The sequence below is a fragment of the Abramis brama genome (genome assembly GCF_963993115.1).
Source record: "Abramis brama genome assembly, chromosome: 17".
In the NCBI taxonomy this organism is placed as follows: domain Eukaryota; kingdom Metazoa; phylum Chordata; class Actinopteri; order Cypriniformes; family Leuciscidae; genus Abramis; species Abramis brama.
In genome coordinates this window covers 24,416,788-24,439,052 of record NC_139979.1, presented here as the reverse complement: position 1 = coordinate 24,439,052, position 22,265 = coordinate 24,416,788, and the positions used below count along the sequence as shown (strand labels likewise).

At 40.0% G+C, this 22,265-nt stretch overlaps 1 protein-coding gene across 4 annotated transcripts in view; it reads right to left on the bottom strand.

Annotated features, from left to right (window-relative positions):
• Nucleotides 1–2,025: 2,025 nt before the first annotated feature.
• cep192 (centrosomal protein 192) overlaps nt 2,026–22,265 on the bottom strand; it is a 33,190-nt gene continuing 12,950 nt past the window's right edge. Inside the window, exons 17-48 of one of the 4 annotated variants that reach the window (XM_084088574.1) lie at nt 20,983–21,124; nt 20,801–20,892; nt 19,611–20,703; nt 18,805–18,922; nt 18,452–18,599; nt 17,194–17,920; nt 16,957–17,105; nt 15,310–15,540; nt 14,825–14,950; nt 14,525–14,668; nt 14,388–14,451; nt 12,963–13,102; nt 12,742–12,834; nt 12,481–12,599; nt 12,149–12,334; nt 10,751–10,841; nt 8,723–8,902; nt 8,381–8,641; nt 8,058–8,179; nt 6,943–7,052; nt 6,686–6,848; nt 6,424–6,605; nt 6,156–6,279; nt 5,895–6,000; nt 4,804–5,011; nt 4,481–4,557; nt 4,283–4,378; nt 4,070–4,189; nt 3,810–3,919; nt 3,506–3,635; nt 3,181–3,239; nt 2,026–2,739 (exon numbers count right to left, since the gene is read on the bottom strand). In XM_084088574.1, coding sequence (XP_083944700.1) covers nt 2,607–2,739; nt 3,181–3,239; nt 3,506–3,635; nt 3,810–3,919; nt 4,070–4,189; nt 4,283–4,378; nt 4,481–4,557; nt 4,804–5,011; nt 5,895–6,000; nt 6,156–6,279; nt 6,424–6,605; nt 6,686–6,848; nt 6,943–7,052; nt 8,058–8,179; nt 8,381–8,641; nt 8,723–8,902; nt 10,751–10,841; nt 12,149–12,334; nt 12,481–12,599; nt 12,742–12,834; nt 12,963–13,102; nt 14,388–14,451; nt 14,525–14,668; nt 14,825–14,950; nt 15,310–15,540; nt 16,957–17,105; nt 17,194–17,920; nt 18,452–18,599; nt 18,805–18,922; nt 19,611–20,703; nt 20,801–20,892; nt 20,983–21,124 — 5,844 coding nt within the window. In that variant the 3' untranslated portion in view covers nt 2,026–2,606. The remainder of the gene's footprint in view (nt 2,740–3,180; nt 3,240–3,505; nt 3,636–3,809; nt 3,920–4,069; nt 4,190–4,282; nt 4,379–4,480; nt 4,558–4,803; nt 5,012–5,894; nt 6,001–6,155; nt 6,280–6,423; nt 6,606–6,685; nt 6,849–6,942; nt 7,053–8,057; nt 8,180–8,380; nt 8,642–8,722; nt 8,903–10,750; nt 10,842–12,148; nt 12,335–12,480; nt 12,600–12,741; nt 12,835–12,962; nt 13,103–14,387; nt 14,452–14,524; nt 14,669–14,824; nt 14,951–15,309; nt 15,541–16,956; nt 17,106–17,193; nt 17,921–18,451; nt 18,600–18,804; nt 18,923–19,610; nt 20,704–20,800; nt 20,893–20,982; nt 21,125–22,265) is intronic. The other 3 variants (XM_084088576.1, XM_084088575.1, XM_084088577.1) reach the window with 3 other exon arrangements.

Here is a 22,265-nt window from a genome sequence, read left to right as displayed (position 1 = left end):
CAAGTATCAAAGTAGCCGGAACAAGTCCTCTCTATTTACGGATACGACGAGACCAGACGAGTGATGCATGCATGCGATTTCCCACGAAAACCATCCTGCTAGGTCTAAAATATAAGCACTTATAATAGGCTTACCATAGTGAATCAGGGCAAGTCAAAAACAAGTTTTGGAAGAAGCAGTGATGTATTATTTAAATGTTAATTTTGAAGAAAAGAAAAAAAGCTGTAGTGTGCATTTAACTTAAACAAGCTCAACAACCTTTTCATTATGAAGCAAAAAAACAGCATAAATTAAAGCTGCAAGCAGCGATGAAAAGGGCCCTCGCACCCGTGCCACCGCCACCTGGCGGCTTTAGGAAAATAGAGCTCGGTGGGCAGTATGTAGATATAGGAGGACTATGTCAAAGTCATTTGTATTTGCCACACTTCCTGCTACAGGTGGCACTATTACTATAACTGAATATTGGCATGTAGATGTCTTCAGGACAGGATTCTTTTGAAACATGTAAAGTTTGGGGCAGATTGGACATTGTCTGCCTGGGTTACAACAACTTCCTGTTTCATGGCGTTAATCGCATAAATTAGCACTTAGCCAAGTGTTGCATGATTTAACATTTCTATCATGTTTGGTACTTCATGGCATATTTAATACTTCATAGCATATTTAAATATGTTTCTGGGAGTGAATTACAGTGTAAAGCATGTAATTTCCTGTTGCCAACAGGTGGCGCTATGACTAGCTGAATATTGTCATGTAGATGCGTTCAGGACAGGACTCTTATCAAACACGTGAAGTTTGGGGCAGATCGGACATCGTAAGCCTGAGTTACAACAGCTTCCTCTTTCATGGCGAAACATCAGAATTTGTCAGGCCGCCACGGACACATCCTTCAGCGGAAACTCAAGATCTTCAAAATTTACCACCGCTAAGGCCTTAAGATTAGACTGACCATATATGATGTTGATCTGGTTAAATCTCTATAAGGAGTTAATCTCAGTGTAAAATGTGTCATTTCCTGTGGTCTTCAGGTCAGGACTTCAATAAAACGTGAAGTTTGGGGCAGATCGGACACTGTATGTCTGAGTTACAACAACTTCCTGTTTCATAGCGAAACATCAAATTTCTGACGCGTGTGCAAAGTTTCGTGATTGGGCAATGTGTAAATATAGGGGGACTATGTTAAGTCATTTGTATTTGCCACACTTTCTGCTACCAGTAGGTGGCGCTATTACTATAACTGAATATGAGCATGGTCATGTGTTCAGGACAGGACTCTTGTCAAACGTGAAGTTTGGGGCAGATCGGACATTGTATGCCTGAGTTACTGCAGGCTGTTTGTGGTTGCCTAGCAACATCGGAACTGCAAGCAACAGTAATATAGAACTTATCTGATGATGGATGATGCATATCACCAAAAGGCTGAAATTGGGTGTGCACATCCACATGTCAAGCCGCCGAGGACACACCCTTTGACAAAAACTCAAGGTCTTCGCAATATAACGTCGCAAAGGCCTTAAGATTACACTCACCAAATTTGAAGAGGATCAGATCAAAACTGTAGGAGTTTGTTAAAGTACAAGGCCATAAAATGGCAAAAACTGCACAAAAATCGGAGAGGAAATTCAAAATGGCAGACTTCCTGTTGTGTTTAGGGCTATGCTCCAAGAGACTTTTTAGTAGGTATTGGGTCATTACATGCATGTACCAAATTTTGTCCACGTACGTGAAACGTTGCGCCAGCGGCAATTCGAAATATTGTTGGGGGCGCTATTGAGCCATTTTGCCCCACCCAATTCTGAAACCCATTTCATGCGTAAATTTTCACCACTTCTGACGCATGATGTGCAAAGTTTTGTGAGTTTGAGCATGTTTAGGCCCTCAAAAAAGCAATTCACTTGGGAGAAGAAGCGGAAGAATAATAATAAACGGAGCAATTCCAATAGGGTCCTCTCACCATCGGTGCTCAGGCCCTAATTAAATAGTAAGGGTAGGATACACATTAGTGGAAGACAATTCACCAACAAATAAAATTATTTTTTTATTTATCAAGAACTGATTTAAAATAAATACCTACGACAGACAAAAAAAAAAAATTACATAAAACGATTTTTGTGCTGAACAGAGCATTATGCAATCTTCAACTAATGATGATTCAAATCTTTCTTTAAAATATTTGTCCACAATCTTCAACTAATGGTGATTCAAATCTTTCTTTAAATATTTGTCCGGCCTCATTATGTGATGACACTTCTATCAACAGGTGAGCTCATGTTAACAGTTACACAAAATGAAACAAATCCTTACATCAAGGTAGAAAACTGATACAGACATTACATCAGTGATACGAAGGTGATAAACTGTGGCAAACACATAAAAATGATGTTGTGATGCTGGATATATAATATCCATATTGCATGGTGCTTATATCCAAAGAAAGTATAAGATGATAGTTGACAACAACTAGAAAACTAAGGATGGGGGAAAACGCATAGCTTGACATTCTTTTGCAAAGCATTTAGAAGAAAAAGGTTCAAGTATGTCTCTTCATTATTAGCTTCGTCTTGCAGTGGCCTCTGCTGGCGGTGAGTGGTATGTTGAGCAGGTCTTTATGGCAAGGCTTCTCCATTGAGCTCTACGGCCAGTTTAGCGTCTGTGCCTGTCTGTACGAGTAGCGTGCCGGAAAACTGGCCCGCAGCGGCCGGCACGAACTGCACAGGGAGGTTGATGTAGTGTTGTGATCTAGAAAGCCACATGGAAAAAGGTTCAATGCTTGAAAACACGCAGGTATAATAAATAGCACACCTAACTAGCTTGTGATGTTACTGAAAAACCCCAAAAAACCTAATGTTGAACATGAATTCCACATTAATAAAAAAAAACCCCCTAATAATAATAAAATATTTAAACAAGTTTGAGTTTAAATTAAACTCAAATTAAAAATGATTTAACACCACACACATTTAGTACACAATCACATGCATAGAGTGCTACGAACCACAAAAACAACAACACTCTGGCCGACCTGTGGCTGAGCTCAGAATCAGAGCCTTCACATCAGGCATTGGCAGCAGGAAGTGACATGGAATGCTTCAATTAAATCTCTACTTGCTATTATTTCTTAAATTGGCTTGTGCAAACAGTACTACCACTAGAGAATAAGCGAGAGAAGATTTAACTCACCTTAGAGAATAATTTGAATGCTTGATGTGGAAAGGCTCTTTAGGACTTATGAATTTTAGCTGCAAGTTAATTAGAAAAGCTCAAAATAAGTCTCATGCCAGACATTTAGGAGCAGCAATAATAACACTGCACACATCAACATGCAATATGACTTAAGTTGTTAGACTTGAATGTATTTTATATGTAAATAATTGCTCTGTGAACTCTTAATGTATTTTTCCTCATAGAAACAGAGCTTTGAACAACTGTGAAGTGCATGTTTGGATTAGTTATTGCCGCTTTACGAATGTCATGTGACTTCTTTGAAGGTCATTAGTGTTCTCACCTCATGTGTGTCGAAGGAGTTATTTCTGAAGTTAACCTTCAGCGTGCTGGTGACGCCCACACGTGTGGCAGGAAATGTGTACAGACTTTGGGGTGCATACACTCCCCTCTTTTGGGTCTCAGTTGAAGATCTAGATGAATTAAAGATAAACAGCAAAATATGCCCTATGAAATGTTGGCAGCACTGAGGGGAAAGTTGAATCTTTCTCTATAGATCAGATTTAGATTAGCTGCAGATTGTAGTGTTGAGTTCTGCATGTTGATAAGACAGACGGTCAGTGCTTCAGTGTGAAAAAGACTCTTACCCTGTCTTTGAGCCTGCAGACTCCAGTCTCTTCCTGTTCTTCACAGTGGCTTCTGTTTTCACCAACGAGCAATTTTCTTTAACACTCGCTCCTTCTCCTGCTCTTATGCCCTGCACACACAAATTAATACACTCAAAAACTGTGAAAGACTGCCATTCCCAATTAGATTGACTGAACCAACACTTTCAGCTAACAATGGGAGTTGCACTAGGTTAGTGTGGTTATAAAAGACTACAGAACACTGCATTCAAGAGACTTACAGTGCCGCACAGCTGGAAGCGAACGCGGCTCTTGTGCTGAGGTTTGGCTGCAGGGTGGCATTCCAAATCCCAAAACTGGGCATAATCTCCTCGGTCACGTGGGAGGAAAGTGATTGGAACCTTTTAACAAAACACCACCAAAAAAGGGTTAAATCTGGTTAAATTGCATTAGATCTGTCAGAGACAAGAGGATGTTTTGACACACAGCCCTACCTTCATCCTCTCTTGAATCCCCAAAGTCCCAGATACCTTCTCACACCTGAAGGCAGAGTATGTGGCACGATAAACATCTCCACTGCTATCAACACCCTGAACCAAGAGACAACAGCAGTCAAAATCAATAAATCCCTCAGGAATGAAAGGTGTCAAAATTCACACACCTTCAAAAAAAAAGTGCCAACAATCACACACCTTCACATATGGAGGTGCAAATGAAGAGAGGTACCACCTCACCTCCTCTCCATGATTCTCCACTTCCAGGGAACATTCTGTACAAAGGAAAGAAGCTTTCAATTTTGTTAGGCCAAGATTTCAGACTTATATTGAAAGTTCTACTGTCTCAAACTGATTAAAATCCTGTTACTGGACAAATAATGACAGGTGATTTTTGAGAAAGTGGATGTACAGAGACATAGCGACATAAGACGGGAAAACTGGGCCTTTTATCTTGAAGACAAAGTTACAATACACAATTTTGATTATGATAAAGTTCAGATGACAGGTTCTAAAGTTACCTGATGACTCTCCAGAGGCAGTGGGTGAGAAGACAAGGGTTCGGTTCTTAATCTCAACCTGAGGTTGGGCGCTGCTGCTCTGAGGTTTCTGTCCTGGTACGGTAGGGGTCTCAGCCTGAGGGGGTAGTGGGCATAAAGAGCGGTCCGTGGCACAGCTAGTAGAAGAGACATCCATGGCCAGATCCTGTCGGATCTGGACTTTAATGGACTTCAAAGAAAGAGACATAAGAATAGACGTTATGGAGAGAGCAACACCATGATGTTTTATTTGCACCCGCAGTAACATATAAATTCTTCTGTACAAAATGTGGATAAAATGAGGATTTTTTTTTTTTTAAAATGCACATTTCTGTTATTAAACTCACTGGAATGCTTTGCTCCATATGCTTTTGCAACTGTTCACACCGTCAGTTCAAATCTGATTATTTGTCTCTGATTGGAATCTGATCTAAAGGATTGACTGTCCACATTGTGTATCGCAACGGTTTAGATCTGATTTGTTTCACCCCATGGCGCTGTTTAGTTTTCCGGAATCTCTGCATTGGCTTCTATGGTGAAGAAATTTAATTGGTATGCCAATGGCAAAAAGCAACATGGAGACGTTTGCAATACAGATGCTGTCTTGCAGCATGTCAATGGCAAGCCGCGATGCTGGACTTCTACATTTTATATGAAGCAGCGGCAGAAACAGGTGAGGCTGGCAAACGTAACTGCTGCCATCTCCGCTTGTCTCAAAAGAGGCGTGCAGGGCAGGCCGACTAGCAGTAAACTGAAATGTTCTGCTCGATCTGCACTTTGCAACAACCTTATTTCTGCAACAATTTCAGCATGTTTCCTACAACGTCTGAAATGTTTACTTTTGACGTGGCATAAGAAAGTGACAGGCAGAATAGCTACAAACAAATCTGATCAGAGCAGTCAGACTGAAACGGAAAACCAGAAATGTGATTTGAATAGGATTTCAAACAAGAACATTACTTTTATTTTCAGTGGTAAAGCAACATGTCACACTTGTTGATATATAAACTAGAGACAGTCCTTGAAAACATGTACATTCCTAACTTTTTTTTTTTTTTGAGGGAAACTAGTACCTTCTGTTGATTATCACACTGTACATAGATCTGTCCACTCCAGGGCAGCATTGAGGATTTGGTTGCCAGAGAGGGATTGGGACTGATGAGGATTTGCAAGTGGCTCCTGAAAAAAAAAAAAAAAAAAGATTAGATTAAAATTTGTTGAAATGACAAATATTTATATCAGCTATGTGCTTTAAATGAAATATGAGAGCAAAATGTTAAGGTGACTGCGTTTCATTGATTTTCCTGGTGTTTGTTTATATGCAAGTCTCGTACTGAGGTTCAATGACTCCGTGCTGTGGGGTGATGGTAAGGCAGTGGGCAGGCCAGGACAGCTCAAAGCTCAGCTCTCTGTTTGAGCGGTTCAGTATTTGCACATGCCTGGTGTCAGCTGCACTGTCTGCAAATAAACCAACAGAAAATAACATTCGGAGGGGAAAGCATTCGATCTCACAATGCTAAGTGCATTTGCTTCAAACAAATACTAATGTTCTAACACTTAAACCACTTGAGGTCATTTTCAATATCACATTCCTAAACTTACTGATAGTGGGTGCAGTGAGAACCAGTTGTTCAGGCTTGATGCTCCAGGAGTTCTCCAGGTTCAGCTCTGTTTGTTTCAGCACAGGTCCTGATGGGCTTAATGGAGGACCTTTGACTGGCAGCACGTCCAGAGAAACATTACTGATGTAACGGCCTGATGACCCCAAACCGCTGCGTGGAGAACTACACATTAACTTCATCAGCACTGTAAAGTCTGAAATCATTCGTTTGTGTTCACTACATTATTCGTTGAGGATGATTACCTGTCTGATTCGGAAGCCTGCCGTTGTGAAGGTCTGATGGACTCCATATGGTCACTCTCTCCAGAGTCTGACATTTCCACAGTGCCAAACAGTGACAGCATCACTTTGCTCATGTTGCCATAGAAAATTTGAGCTTCATTTGGCCTCTGAGGCAAATCATAGGCTGTAAATGAACCAATCATAAAGCCAAAAAATAAATAAATAAATCACAACCAGGGTCAGTTGAGTAAAAGCGATTCAATTTGAGCAAATCTTACCCTCCTGAACCTGCTCCTCCCCGAGGAACATTTCATCAAAGGGGATACTCTTCAATAAGCTGTTCTCAGACAGTACTTTATTCCCTGCTTCTGGTTTGATTTGTAGTAACCTTGAAAACAGATTGAAATACAAAATTATAAAACAGGATTTACCATCACACAATGCCTAAAAATCAACTGAACTTTCCTCTCACATCAGTTCGAGATTTAATAACGACATCAAGGAGGTAATGTCCTCAGCAGGTAAGTGTGAATCAATTACTAGGAATTGTGTTTAATTTCCAAAAAGATCTCCAGTGCACTACGGACGGCTACATGCAACATTTAAATAAATGTGATATAACAATGCGTTTCCAATCTGAGGAAACCTACTATGTTCAATTAGAAGCCTCTAAGAAAATACACATTATTTGGTAAGTTTTCAATAATTGTTTCATTGCAAGAGTACATAAATGACTGAAATGGTACCTTTCATAATTTTCTTTTCAGTAGTTTTCACATTTTAAAATGTAGATTTATTCCTATAATGATGCTCAATAATCAGCTCTTATCAATGCTGTGCTGATATTTTTCAGGAAACATACATTTTTTTTTTTTTCAAGATTCTTTCAATAAATAGAAAGTTACAAAGAATAGCATTTATTTGAAAAAGTATTCATATAATATTGATTATAAAATATTGAAAAAAATGTATAAAATGTATTTACGGTTACTTTGATCAATTTAATGCATTCTTGCTAACAAGTTATTTTATTTACCCCAAACCTTTGAATGGTAGTGTAATCACGGTTTCTGCAATACTATTAAGCAGCAAAAACAATTTAATCATTGATAAAGTTTCTTTAGCACCAAATCAGCATGTTTTGTTAGAATAAGCTTTGCATTAGGAATATATAAAAAAAAAATATATATTTAAAAAAAGATTTAGCTTTACTGATAAATAAATATAAAAATTATGATTCATCATAATGATGAATGGCGGTATAGCGCCCCGCGCATAGTTAGTTATTTTCAAATTAAGTTAATTGTAACAATTTATGAAATATTTTTACTAAAATTCTCCTCATTTAATCTGAGAATTCAGCCAATAGAGTCAAATGAGAAAAGTCACTGACTTCCTGAACTGTTGTCGAGAGACCTCGTCCCCACAGAAGAGGCAGACAGTTGCAAGGAGAGCGGCAGCGGACTGACAGAGTGCCTGCTCTCTGCGTGAAGCCTTCATCGCTATTGTGATCACCTGTAGAAGCAGCACTGATAAATCTTCAAGCAAATACAGGTGTAAACATGGATGGCAGTCCAAAAGCAATTTCTGAATAAAATCTATAAATGTTATGTGGAACAAATATTTTCTAAAATCAACAAAATACAAAAATCAACACCACAACAAAATATTTAGATTTTTTTTTTTAAACCAAAGTAAAACGTGCACTTGGCTCACCTCCTGCGTTCTCTCTTTCAGAACAAACTGTGAAGGGGATAAGCTAATAATGGTCGAGTCCATGACAGCTCGATTCTGAAGATTGCTGTAGGGTACCACTTTTACGAAGGCAGCACGTGAGCCCGTGTTCCGCACGCACACGCAGAGCTTACTGACACGGCCGGCCTGCACTCCACCAATCGTGGCCACATAGCCATCAGAACGCTTCCTCAACTCCTCCAGGATCACGTTACTTGTGCCGCCATATCCCGACAAAGGGATCTGAGAACACCATGATTAAGTGTAACACCACCTATTTGCGACACAATGTTATGGTTTATCAGAGATTATAAATAAACTCACAGTGAACTTGACCCCAGGCTGGGAGGCACGAGCAGCAGACTGCTTAATCTCCAGTTTGGCTAGCATAGAGGCAACACGCGTGGGAGCAAAGAGCAGATGAACAGTCACATCCTCTTTGGGTTTGATTGACAGCTCTCTATTACGTGTCAGTCGCTCATCTGGGCCAAATGAACTCTGCAGCTGGAGGGTTGAGAGAGAAAAAGACAAAGGAGAGAAAAGATAAACACATGTGGACAGACAAATGTGAATATACTGCCAACCAGCTAAAAAAAACAGACCTACTGTGAGTTCAGAGGTTGTTAATCGATGGTAAGTGCTTTTGTTAAAGCCATGTGTTATTTCAACTTTTTAAATTTATGGTGAAAAACCCAAAAATTACCCACGATGTTGTACAGAAAATTCCACCAATCGGAGTCTCGCGACAAGCAAATCACACCAAAAGACCTCGCAGGCAACGGCCACTCCCATTAAGCACTGTGAATGACGTGATAGTCGTTCTCCCTACGCTCTCAAAATACTTAGGACTATACACAAATACTTATTACATTTATCAGAAGATTGGCTCAAACAACTGCCATTGAATTGAATGGGAATGCTAATAAAAGAATTTAAAAAAATGTATGAAATACAACAAATAAAGAAATTCATTTCTAAGGTAATAATACTAATGCCGCTACACACACTCTCCAATTAGTGTGCTTCACTTGTCAGCTTGTGCACAGCAGCTATACAGGCGTAAATATTGAAGTTATGCTCATTCTATTAATCATACTTCTTACTACTACAGATACTACTTCATAGGCATCTTTAATATCCATATCTGTGTTTGTTTGTCCATACAAAGAAACAGACAACAGAACACTGTACTGAACACATGCTGCGTGCCGTTGGTTTTGGAGCATTTTAATGAGTACGAGCACACAAGCCCAGTATCGGGCCCAAACCGATACTGGTATCAGTATTATTCAGTTTAATTTCTTTGCTTTCAAATGTTAAACCATAAAGCTGTTATTTTGGCAGAAAACTACAGATAGTCTCTTTTGTTGACAACAGATTCATAAACAATTCTTATTTCAAATATGGGAAAAATGTTGTCGTGTTGCATTTTCGAATGCACATAAGCAAACCAAAATCTCTGTACTGAGGAGTTCACGTGGGGTAATATTGGTGAGCATCCGTTTCGTACATTTCAGACCAGCTGGTGAGCATCAGTTTTGTATACAGTATTTGGCAGCAGAATGTACACAACTAAATGCTGCGTTTCAATTTACATACTATCCGTCCTAAATAGTATTCCAAATTAGAATTAGTGTCTTAACTCATAGCATGTTATAGACTTAAGATATGTTATAGTGCAGATCTGTGCACACTCTAATGGCTAATATTGCCCACAACCCATTGCACATTGGACAAGGATTCTATTAGAACTACAAACATGAGTAAACCATCTTTAAAAAAAATAAAAATACAAACACGGCAGATGTGCAAGACCAACGGTTAAGATAGTTTAGATAGAGTAAGAGGTTTAGATAAATGGGTTTGAGAGATTATTAATCAGTATCTAACCTGATGAAAAGGTATTTATTCAATGTTATCCACATTATATTTTATCTGCAACAGCATTGTGAACTTTTATAAAGGTATGTTTGGTCATTAATCTGTAAATGCATCATTATGCAAACACATGAGAAGAGTTCTACGCATGAAAGATTCACGACTGGCAGATCAACGTGCAACTACATTTCTCTCCAATTCGGAAGGAAATTCAATTAAATTGAATGTGGAGGATTTTAACTGTGACAAGATGATTGACAGGGCAGTTTATACGGTGGCAGGATGCAAGTAACTAAGCGACAATTGCGTCTTTAACGGACCACTCTATGATTAAGTAGTAGCCTATGTCCCAAAGCTTGCCTACTATTATGCTACACACTCAAAAGTATGTACTTTTTCTACACAAAAACAATACATACTTTTAGGGCATAGTATAAGTAGGCAAATTAGGACACAGCAACTGAGTTAGCTTACCTGGAAACAATCTTGGTCTTGACCCCTGATGAGAAGTCGGAGCTGCTGTGATGTAGAGGGTGAATTGTTTCTTAGCACCAGTTTCTGTTGCCTGCAAACACAAAAGCATCATCCACACACATTTAATAGACACGCCACTGAGAGCAGCGGTGTTTAAACAGGAGGCCCAGTGCCAATTCAAAAAGACAAAACAATAACGTCAGGACTCGACAATGAGGACAGCCTAAAGGCCCAGGGACAGCGTGAAAGACGCTTGGGACAGTTGACAGAACTGTCACTGTCCCAATCGGGCCAGTGGTGAATCATCATGAAACTATTATTTGCATGTTAAGCCTTGCCAATTTAAACATTTAAGCGAAAGATGACGTGAAATAACTTAAGCATGTTATGAGTATAACATCAATGAATAAATTGAGCTCTCTTTCATGTCTTCTTGTGCTTGAACGGACAAATTTACACAAAATTATGTCAGCATGCCTGTCTTGGTGAGGCGAACAGTCAAGAAAGACAACACATGTGCATCAGTATATTGGATCTGTGCATTATCTTAAAGTGACAGCAGCCTAATATACTCGTCTAATATGCTATTAGGTGTAACAATATTGTGTCACAATATATCGCAATACAAAAATGCATCAATATGCATCGTGGATAGTGAAAATATGTATTGTATATAATTCACCCAAAATGAACATTTCTGTGCGAGGAAAAAATGCAAGAGTCAGTACGACATTAAAAATGCAGAGTTTTAGTGTCAGTACGACATTAAACTACTATATATAATGTCAAATATCATTTGGCATTATCAGGACCAACAAATATTCCCCCCATTGCATTAAGTTACTAGTAAAAAGTGGCCTACATTATTTTAAATACATCTAGCCAGTGACAAGCATGCATCTTAATCTGCAACTGTAAATTTTTTGTTAACCTTTTACCAAATGTCTTGGGAGTATCGCAATAATATCGTATAGTGAGTTCAGTATTATGGTATGTATCGAATCGTGACATGAGGGTATCGTTACACCCCCACTCACTGCTCTTGACTGAATAACTTTTGTAACTTTAATAAGGAGTAAATTATATTTAATGTATACAGTGAAGACTATGCAGTGTTATTTTACATTTGATTAGTTTTCAGAAACAGAAATTGAATAAAGTACTGTTAGATACCTGAAAAACACCATTCCATTTTAATCTTTGCTCTAGTGTATTTATTTGTGCTGTTGCTTGTTTCATTTGTTCTTATTGTCTTTATTTTTATTTCACAGTAGTCCTTTTTTTCCTGAACATAGCACACATACCAAACCGTACCGAAACGGTGACTCTAAAACCGTGACCAAAACGAAAGTAATCTGAACCGTTACACCCCTACATTCTATGGCTATGTGTACTCACACTGCTCTGCCCAGCGTAACCCCTCCCCATGCCATGAACTGTTTGTTGGAGAGGATGGGTGGGACTTCAGCCTGTGATAATACAGCAGGTAGGGATGCCACTTTCCCAGAAACTCCTTGGACCATCTCTCCTTTCAACATCACCTCATACTGAGGTCCACTGGGTAGAACCAGAATCGTCAACATGCTAAGAAAAAAATAATAATTGAGTTACCTGAAAGTGCAACAATATGAAATAGCAAGTATATTTTGAACATACTTGTTTATACCCCCTCTGATGAGGACAAAACCCATTAACATACACAAAAACTATATCTATATGAATGAACATGCCTCTCCTTGTGTTTCTGTGTGTCCTGGGCAGTAAAGGAGACCACTACGCCTTGCTCCTCTCCAGCTTTCAGAGTCAGCTCCTCTGGCCTCACAGTGAAGCAGCGGTCACCATCAGTACTCTGAAAAACATCCAGAAAGACAAAGAAACTAGAATGAAAAACAAAGCTTTTGAGCCATATTCTAAGGTATTTATTCTAGAGTATGTGGTCAATGTATGAGAAACACCTAAGTGTATTAAAAAGTAAAGCTCATATCAGGTACCTTTAGTCTGAGCAGAACATCAATGTTGCCTGCATTCTTTAAGGGAAGAGTCTGCTTTGCAGCCTGCCCCAAAGGAGCCTGAAGACACACCGTCTGTACAGACATTCACGTAGTAAATAAGTGACAGAAAGCAAGCAAAAAACTGAAACTGAACCCATTTTGATAACCCCAAAAAGCCAGGTGTGTCTTGTAACTTGTGGAGACAATGTTTCCTCCATTACCTGTAGGTCTTTGGGTGCATGTACTCTTGCAGTGCCTGCCCTTGCTCTCAGGGCTACACTCTGGATCACATGACTGGGGCCTGGACTGTCCACCTCAATATCTACCCGTGCACTGTATTCATCAGCTGCCCCCAACTCACCTGAATACAAAAAAGAGACACCAGCTCATGTTCATTGTGTACCTTATTTTACTGGATACAGGGCAGGGTTATTATAGACCATAAAAAAAGTAACTTTCCAATAAACCATAACTAAAATACATAAAAAAAAAACCTTAAACGCATTTTATTTAAAAATTGAATAGGAAAAAAAATTTAAATGGAAAAGATACAAATAAAAAATGAAAAACATAACATACACACACTGATCAGGCATAACATTATGACCACATTCCTAATATTGTGTTGGTCACCCTTTTGCTGCCAAAACAGCCCTGACCCGTCGAGGCATGGACTCCACTAGACCCCTGAAGGTGTGCTGTGGTATCTGGCACCGAGATGTTAGCAACAGATCCTTTAAGTCCTGTAAGTAGCGAGGTGAGGCCTCCATGGATCGGACTTGTTTGTTCAGCAAGGAATTTGGCCAAGTCAACACCTCAAACTCATTGTTGTGCTCCTCAAACCATTCCTGAACCATTTTTGCTTTGTGGCAGGGCGCATTATTCTGCTGAAAGAGGCCACAGCCACCAGGGAATACTGTTTCCATGAAAGGATGTACATGGTCTGCAACAATGCTTAGGTAGGTGGTATGTGTCAAAGTAACATCCACATGACTGGCAGGACCCAAGGTTTCCCAGCAGAACATTGCCCAAAGCATCACACTGCCTCCGCCAGCTTGCCTTTTTCCCACAGTGCATCCTGGTGTCATGTGTTCCTCAGGTAAGTGACACACACACACCCGGCCATCCACGTGATGTAAAAGAAAACGTGATTCAGAGCAGGCCACCTTTTTCCATTGCTCTGTGGTTCAGTTCTGATGCTCACATGCGCTGTAATTGGCGCTGGCCAGGGGTCAGCATGGGCACCCTGACTGGTCTGCGGATATGCAGCCCCATACACAACAAACTGCGATGCACTGTGTATTCCGACACCTTTCTATAAGAACCAGCATTAACTTCTTGAGCAACAGTAGCTTGTCTGTTGGATCAGACCATGCAGGCTAGCTCTTCGCTCCCCACGTGCTTCAATGAGCCTTGGCCACCCATGACCATGACAAAATGTTCACTTGCTGCCTAATATATCCCATCCACAAACAGGTGCCGTGATGAAGAGATAATCTGTGTTATTCACTTCACCTGTCAGTGGTCATAATGTTATGCCTGATCGGTGTGTGTATAGTGTTATTTTAGTATCACTGATATGCTACTAATACAGAATGAACATTTCTCAACTTGTGTCTAGTTTGTAGGTTTACATAAAGACATACCTGAACTTGAAATGTACTTCTGAGGGGCACTGAAATGAACCCACACCAAGAAGCTTTCTTGATTCTGGAAAAAGACATGTATTTAAACACTCAAATCTGCCATCAGTTCAGAAAAAACTATTTAGAGAGATATTCACCTCTGAATAACTGGCATGCAGCACATGGTTTATGACTGATGAAGTTGAAAGTGAGGTCATGGTTGAGCCAGAATGAAGGGAACTGTCTGTGCTCATGGCAACCGGGCTCTTAGAGAAGCCGAAACAATGCCATGCTGATGCATTCTATGAGAGACAAAACCTTGAAACTGTTTAGCATGCCATTGAACGAGGTCTGTCATTATCTGTCAAAAGTCTCATAAGGATTACATCACACACAACTAAAGTTTAATACATTTTTCAAAAACAAATGCAACAGATCTGCTGACAGATCTCACTGACCGCACTGATAACCAGTCGAATAGGCACAGTGGCATGAGTCCTGTTGACCACTTTGAGTGGCAGAGTCTTAGTGCTGCCCCCCGCCAGGTCCCCGAATTCCAAGCAGCCCGTCTTTCCAACATCTACCTATTTATTAAAGTAAGAGAAAGACAGTGTTTTGGCACATTTCCCTTGGATTAAAATTCTTCTAAAAGAACAATTGTAACAAATTTCAGGTATAAAGGCCAATCCGCACTGCACCAACAGATGCAGACCAACGGAGACAGTCACCAGATTACAGCGTGTCACCGACAGACGGCAACAGGCTCTGACAGGGGTAACGTGCAGATCCGACAAAACTCAACTAAGTATCTGTTGCCGTCCGTCGGTACAGTGTGAAGTGGCCTTTAAACCGCCACATCATTAATTCTAGTACAATTTTTTTTAAATTATATGCAGTTTTAGTGCTTTGAACTAGCAATAAGGGCAAAGGAAACTCTTTTAACCTCTATTGAAGGGTTCTCAGCCACAGCGATCATCACCACTTTCTTGGCAAAGACTTCGGCGTGAGCAACCATCTCCATCTCTGCAGATGCAGGCCAGGATGACACACTGAGAGTACATTGATACAGTCCAGCCCTTGGAGCTATGAACAAAACCTTCTGTTCTTCTGTACATTTAGGTCCAATTATGGTCTTATTCTTTACTATCAGCCACTGGAATGGGAGAGACTCCACCTGAAATGAAACATTTATTGTCCATTTTTGTACGCAGTATTATAATTAAAGGACAAGTTCGGTATTTTACACTTAAAGCCCTGTTTACAGATCGTTTCTGATGAAATAGAACGGTTAAGATTAAAATTTGGACACATGCTCCTGTCCCGAGAATTTTAGGTTTATTTTGCTTTCCCCAAAACCTCTAGAATGGGTGTATAGGTGCACTGGGACAATCCTTCATAAAACGCATTAAACTTTCGTTTACAAAGACGTGAAACTCACCGAGTGGTCAGGGGTGTTCACTGATATGCTCACACAAAAATCGCTGCAAAAGATGCTTTCCAACAGGTTTTATCGTAGTTTTTGTCCAACTCCATTGACTTGTATTGGAAGAGCTGTGTGCGGTACGGTATTACTCCACCGCTTCTTCTTCTGCTTCTTCTGTGTATTCAATGAAATGCCAGCGGTTTGCTTGCATTTGGCAAAGGTGCATTATCGCCACCAACTGGGCTGGAGTGTCTATTATTCAAGCTCTCAGCGGAAGAATGTACGGGTGTGAGACGTTTGGAAAAATAGATCCACAGTTTTACAACGAATGCGAAATAAACCTAAAATTCTCGGGACAGGAGCATGTGTCCAAATTTTAATCTCAACCGTTCTATTTCATCAGAAACGATCTGTAAACAGGGCTTTAAGTGTAAAATACCGAACTTGTCCTTTAAGACATTTATCTACAAGAGGCTTCAGATAAACTGCTTTTTGGCCAGATTTTGCTAAATCTAGACCCAAGGCCACCATTATCCACACAAAATATTTGAAGGCCCAATACTCATTTCTAGTTTTTATAAAGCAGGAGTTTTAGGAGCCGAACATTCTTCAATGTTGCCACTGATGAATGAATTTACATGCCTTTTCCAGTCGTTTATAACTATTTGAACATTTTTTAGCTTGGCCTCCATCTAGAGCATTTACAAAACGTAAAGTGAATATTGAAAAATGTATATTCATTATAAAAATTAATTGAATTTTAATATTTTTCTCATTTACATGGTTTTCACAGGTTTTCTAATAAGAAACGTCTTAATTTTTGTTGTTTTAAGATTATTTTAATACTTTTTGTCCTACTCAATTTTACAGAGTGATGCACCAAAACAAATTTCTTAATGAATTGCTTTCTAACTTTTCATTTTCAGTGAATGAAAACTTTAAAGTTCCTTTAATAAAAATAATTTAATTAATTTATTATTAAACACTCAAACTGTGAGTTGTATATAAAAATGTATATTGCACATAAGGCAACTTATAATGATTTGTTGCTGAAACAACCATTTAAATGCATCAATCTTCACATCATCTTAAAGCCCCACTGACATTTTGCTGAGGCCTCCTTGTTGAGAACCACTGATCTAGACTACATTTGACAGATTTTCTTACCTTCTCTCCATCAATGGATAGGCTTGTGATGGAGATGGAAACTTGCTGCCAGCGCTCAGAGGGGTTGAAGATGTTGAGGGATGTCTGAGAGGCAATTCCCACACAGCAAGAACTGGGAAACTTCAGCTCATTCGGAAGTATTACTTGAGCTAAAGTGCAAATGAAAAAAAAGTTTTTCTTCTAAGAAATTCCTTCATAACACTGATGTCTTTGAAATACATGAACAATTCCACTCACTTCTAAGATCTGCCAGATCTCGTGCGGCCCATGACCCAACATTTGGCTGTCCATAAGTCTTGCTGACTGGATAATGCGGAGGATGTTGTTGACCGGTGTTCAGGTAACCAGACGGAAGACTTGTAGATCCAGGGACATGCATATGTCCCATTGATGGGTTTGCAGCTGATACTCCATACAAACCAGATGGCCCTCCAATCTGATAGGGAGGAGCATGTAGAGGACCCTCTGAGCTCAGATACTGCTGTGCCAGTTGGGAGCTGAAGAGGGAACGTCCTGTTAGGAGGCTGGAAAGGCTTGGCAGGGGACCCTGAGAGCTGTAGCTCGGAACTGGCCCATATGTCAAGTCATCCGCAACACCAAAACAAGACCCAGACCCCAAGACATGAGGCAACAATTGGTGCGTCGGTTCTGTGGATGTCCCAGGTGGATGCTGAATGTTTATCTTGCTCGAGTACCCAGAATCCCCTTGAGTGTACAACCTCGGCCCAGGCTCAGACTGGCGGTTGCCATTAGCGTATCCGTTTTCTTCTTTATGGAAGTCATTTTCACTCTGGCTACGTGAGCCCAGTTCTGAGGTCTTTTGGTTGAGTCCTGGAATTTCAGAGTGGCAAAGAGGTTCTGGACTCTTTAAGGAACTTAAAACATTCCCATTATCAAACGGCTCCACTGGAGGAGTTGGGCTGGCTCTGATTATAGTGGTGCTTAAAGCTATTGAGGTGTTTTTCTGAAGAAGCAGAGAAAAAGATTCTTCTGTACATTTAAACCATAAAGCAAATCAGTGGCATCACGATCAATATCAAATAGTGGTCAACTAATATGGGCTTCCAATGGCCATTGTCAATATCTAACAAGAGCAAGGTAGCTTGCTTGAATTTTACCCAAACGTTACTCTGTGAACATTAACCAATAACAGATTTAGCAACAAAGTTTTTTTTTTTTTTTTTATAACAAAATTTGCTTTTGTACATGCTCTGTCTGATTGTCATTTATACTTTAAAAAAAAAATTAAAATGCCTTTTAGTATAATTCTAGAACTATTGTGGTGCACGTCTTTTTTCTGTTAAAACTTTACTGATTTTTATTCAGTAAATGTAAGAATACATTTCAAATGGTTATTAATATTTAAAAATGAAAAACTTAAGCAACTTAGGTTTTTGATTATCAGGGTTAATAAAGCAGCAACAACTTTACATCTCAAATAGCCAATTAATATTGTAATCCACAAAACTAAAATGGGTATTAAAAAAACCCTCACCTTATGGTGGTCAGGGGTGGGCATGCAAGTGTTCTCATTAATGGAGAGGTAAGTCAGCCTGCTGAGAGTTGGGCTTGAACAATGAGACTGTGGGGAATCAGGATCTCCAGCATCCTTTCCACTACTGGGTGAGCACGGAGACGTCTCCCTATTTCCAAAACACACGGATAAGTGTCAAATCATGTCATTGCGGTTCAGTACATTCTGGAATAACTACTATGGCTGATTACTAGACAACCAAAAATAATAATACACAGAGAAATTTAAATGTGGCTTACACCACAAAAAAAGCGAGATGGAAATCTGTGAGATATGAAACAAGTATACAAGCATTTATTTTTTTATTTTTTTACCCATATCCACTTAGAACGGAGGCCTGGCTTGGACTGGAGTGCGTAAGAGGGGAGGTGGACGGTCTGAAATTACAATGGGTGACCTCCACAACACCAGGGGCACCGTTCTCAGGCGAGCCTTTAATAAAAAGTAGTAAATACAGTTGCTGTCCTTAATTTTCTGAAGCTTGTATGATAGTCATACAAATATAAGCACAGACAAGAGATTAAATGAAATTAAAATAAGTCTAAAAAGGACTGATAACAAAATGTATCAAATTATATGATATACCATTAATCGCATTTAGCAATCAGTATCTCAATATTTGCAGAGTAAAGACCACAAATTAGTAGAATTCAAAGACATGACATTATTATGGCGGATAAAAACTTATATTATTTTGCAGATATTACAAAAACTGTCTGAAGTGAGACTTGAGGCAGTCAACTGAATTAAATTGTTAAACTGACAGCCCTTTATTAAAGTCATGATGAAATGGAAGTAGTGACATATCTTCTTCCATATTGTGATTCAAGTATATATATATATTTTTTTTTGTAGGTTTGGGACTTGGTTCTATTCATCAGTTGCTGATTGGATAGAGGCAGACCTGAATGCAAGCTTGTAGTTGACTAAGAAATGGACGAGATTTATGTGACCTAAATGAGAGAGAAGTCTGCTGTTTCACCAGAAGATGCATGGATGAATTGTTTACAATAAAATCAATAACATGGATTTCGTAAATAGATGGGATGAAATGAAAATTTACCCTAACTATAAAACCAGCACTATGACAGGTTTAACATGTTAAAAATAAAATAGATACCAAATTTTTCCTCTGTTGCTGGCAGTGAATCCTGACGATCAACAGCTGCAATTTTCTCTTTTGAAACAGACTGAGAGGCTTTAGGGCTTCTAGGTGATCGTGCCTGGTTAATGACAGGTTTGTCTGTCTGGCCTCCTGTTGTCCTGGGTTTGTGTGGGGAGGTCTTCAATGACGAGCTGCCACCACTTCGAAGGCCAGGTGAGGTCTTTGGGCCAAAAGCAGGTGTTGATGTGGACCCGTCACCTTTCAGAGATCGGCGGTTACCTGTGGTGGAACTGCTGGCTACTTGTGGTCGAGCCGTTCCTATTTTGATCCTGGATTCAGGGACACTTTTATTGGTGGATGGTTTTGCACAATAGTCATTTTTGTTTTTCTCAAAGCCAGGTTTTGGTTTCAAGGATGTCGAAGATGATGACTGGCCAGAGCCTAAAGATCTTTTGGCAGGATGTGCATTGGCAGTGCCAGTTGGTAAACTGCTCGACTTAGGTCGAGGAATTGAACTTCGTTTGGCATCTGACCTTGGATTTGGTGAAATAACATAAGTATCCTCTATTTGTTTGGATGCTTTACTTGCCAGAACCTGACATTTTTTGTTTACTGCTTGCTCTTCCATTAATGAATTCTCTTCATTTTTATGGGTGGTTCCATTTTCCACAGTCGCCAACTGCTGTTGAGTCTGCTTATTAGAACTGGCCAAACTATCAGCCAAAGTGAGGATGTCCAAGCAGGACTGAGAAGTAGATCCATCACTGTCGCTACTTGAGACCTCAGCCCTCTTCAGATATTTCTCCATGTCGGGAGTACTAAGGTCTCCCAATGATGTGGTCTTCTGCAGGTCCTCTGGTAGACCATTCTGATGTAAGGCTGCTAAAGGACTGATAATGGACTCTTCTGCTACTTGCTGGCGGCTTTTAGAGCGACTCCGTTTGGACAGCTCCATGATCATGGCAGCAAGCTGGGCTGGATCTGAGCTGATGGAGGCATCAGCAATTGCAGAGGCAATTGTACTGATGCTGAGCATAAGGTTGCTGCTGGAGTTGGGCGATTCTGAACTATGGCCAGAGACCTCCTTATCTTCATATTGTGCAGAGATCTAATACAAAATTAGACAAAGGAAAAAGGTTTCAAAATTATTGCACATTTTTAAGAGACTATATGGAAGCAGTCCAAATCTAAACGGTTGGGAATACCTGGGAAACCTGCCCCTCATTTGTTTGTGGTTGCACATTTTTCTCATGTGCAGCTTCAGTTGTGTTGGGCTCAAGAGTCTTATCTAGATCATCTGTAGTTCACATAAAGGATATCAAATTACTTATCAAAAATAAATAAATTATTAAACATAACACAAATGTGAGAAGTATGTTGAATGCACCTTGATTAAGAGTCTCATCAGCATCACTTTGCTGAACCGTCTCAATGTGGATGGAGCTTCCTCTGGAGAACAAATCTGAGGGCCGGAGTAACGCAAAAGGTTCCCTCTTCTCAGGAGAGGTAATGCAATACCCAAAAGATGGCTGAAAAACAAACATCAAATGGTTGACAATCTGTCAGGTAGAGTTCTCAACGGGTCGGGTCGGCCTGACAAACCCGACGGGACCCGCGGGTTCGGGTCGAAAATATAATCAAATGACTCGGGTTGGGTCGGACCTCGGACTTAATCTTTTCCGCTCAGTGAAAAAAAAAAAACATTTATTAATCATCGCTGCTGTTCACCGTAAAGAAAGTCTGGCTGCTGCGTGCAACGTGCATTATGGAGAGGGGCGGGGGCAGACCTGACGCCGCTGTGTGCACACCTTTAGCCTGGAGAGAAGAAGATGGAGTTGGTGAAAAGTAAACTTGCCGCAGGTGAATTCTTCGTCGCTACTACAGCCTATTTAGATATTTTAAAGTTTATTGTTTCAGTTGTTTGTATTGTTTGTATTATTAAAAGGCGTGAACATTAAAGGTTGGTTTGAATTCCCGTCTGCTGGTCATGATAATACGTGTATGAGAAAAAAAAAATCCGACACGCGTCGGGCCGCGGGCCGGGTTCGGGCAGATAATTATGTTGATGTGTCGGCTTAGATCGGGTCCGGGCTTTAAAAGCCACGGGCCGGGTCGGGTCGGGTTGTAATTTTCAGGCCCGTTGAGAACTCTACTGTCAGGTAAACTTGGTTCTGAAGACTCTGCGGTAGGGGCATCCAACCTTGATCCTAGAGCGCCACCTTCCAGTAGAGTTTTGCTCTAGCCCCAATTAAACACCTGAATCAGCAGTCTTCAGGCTTACTAGAAACTTCTAGGCTGCGTCCGAAATCGCATACTCTCTGAGTAAGTACTTAATTTTGAATAAGTAATTATTTAATATGTGGTATAAATGTAATGCGAACATACTACATTTGTGATGTTGTCATTGTAATGTTCCTTCATTGCATTCACAAATCCTCTCCAGTGGCCTCATGAGATACTAAAGTGTGCATACAATGGACATTTTACTATCTTGCCAGAAATAGTAGGTCTTTTTTATGAATACTGTGAATTTGGACATACTACTCTTTCCACATACTGTTTTTACCCACTATATAGTAGGGGAGTATGCAATTTCAAATGCAAGAAGGTTGGAGCTAAAAACTCTTCAGGAATGTGGCCCTCCAGGAGCAGGACTGGGCAACTCTGCTC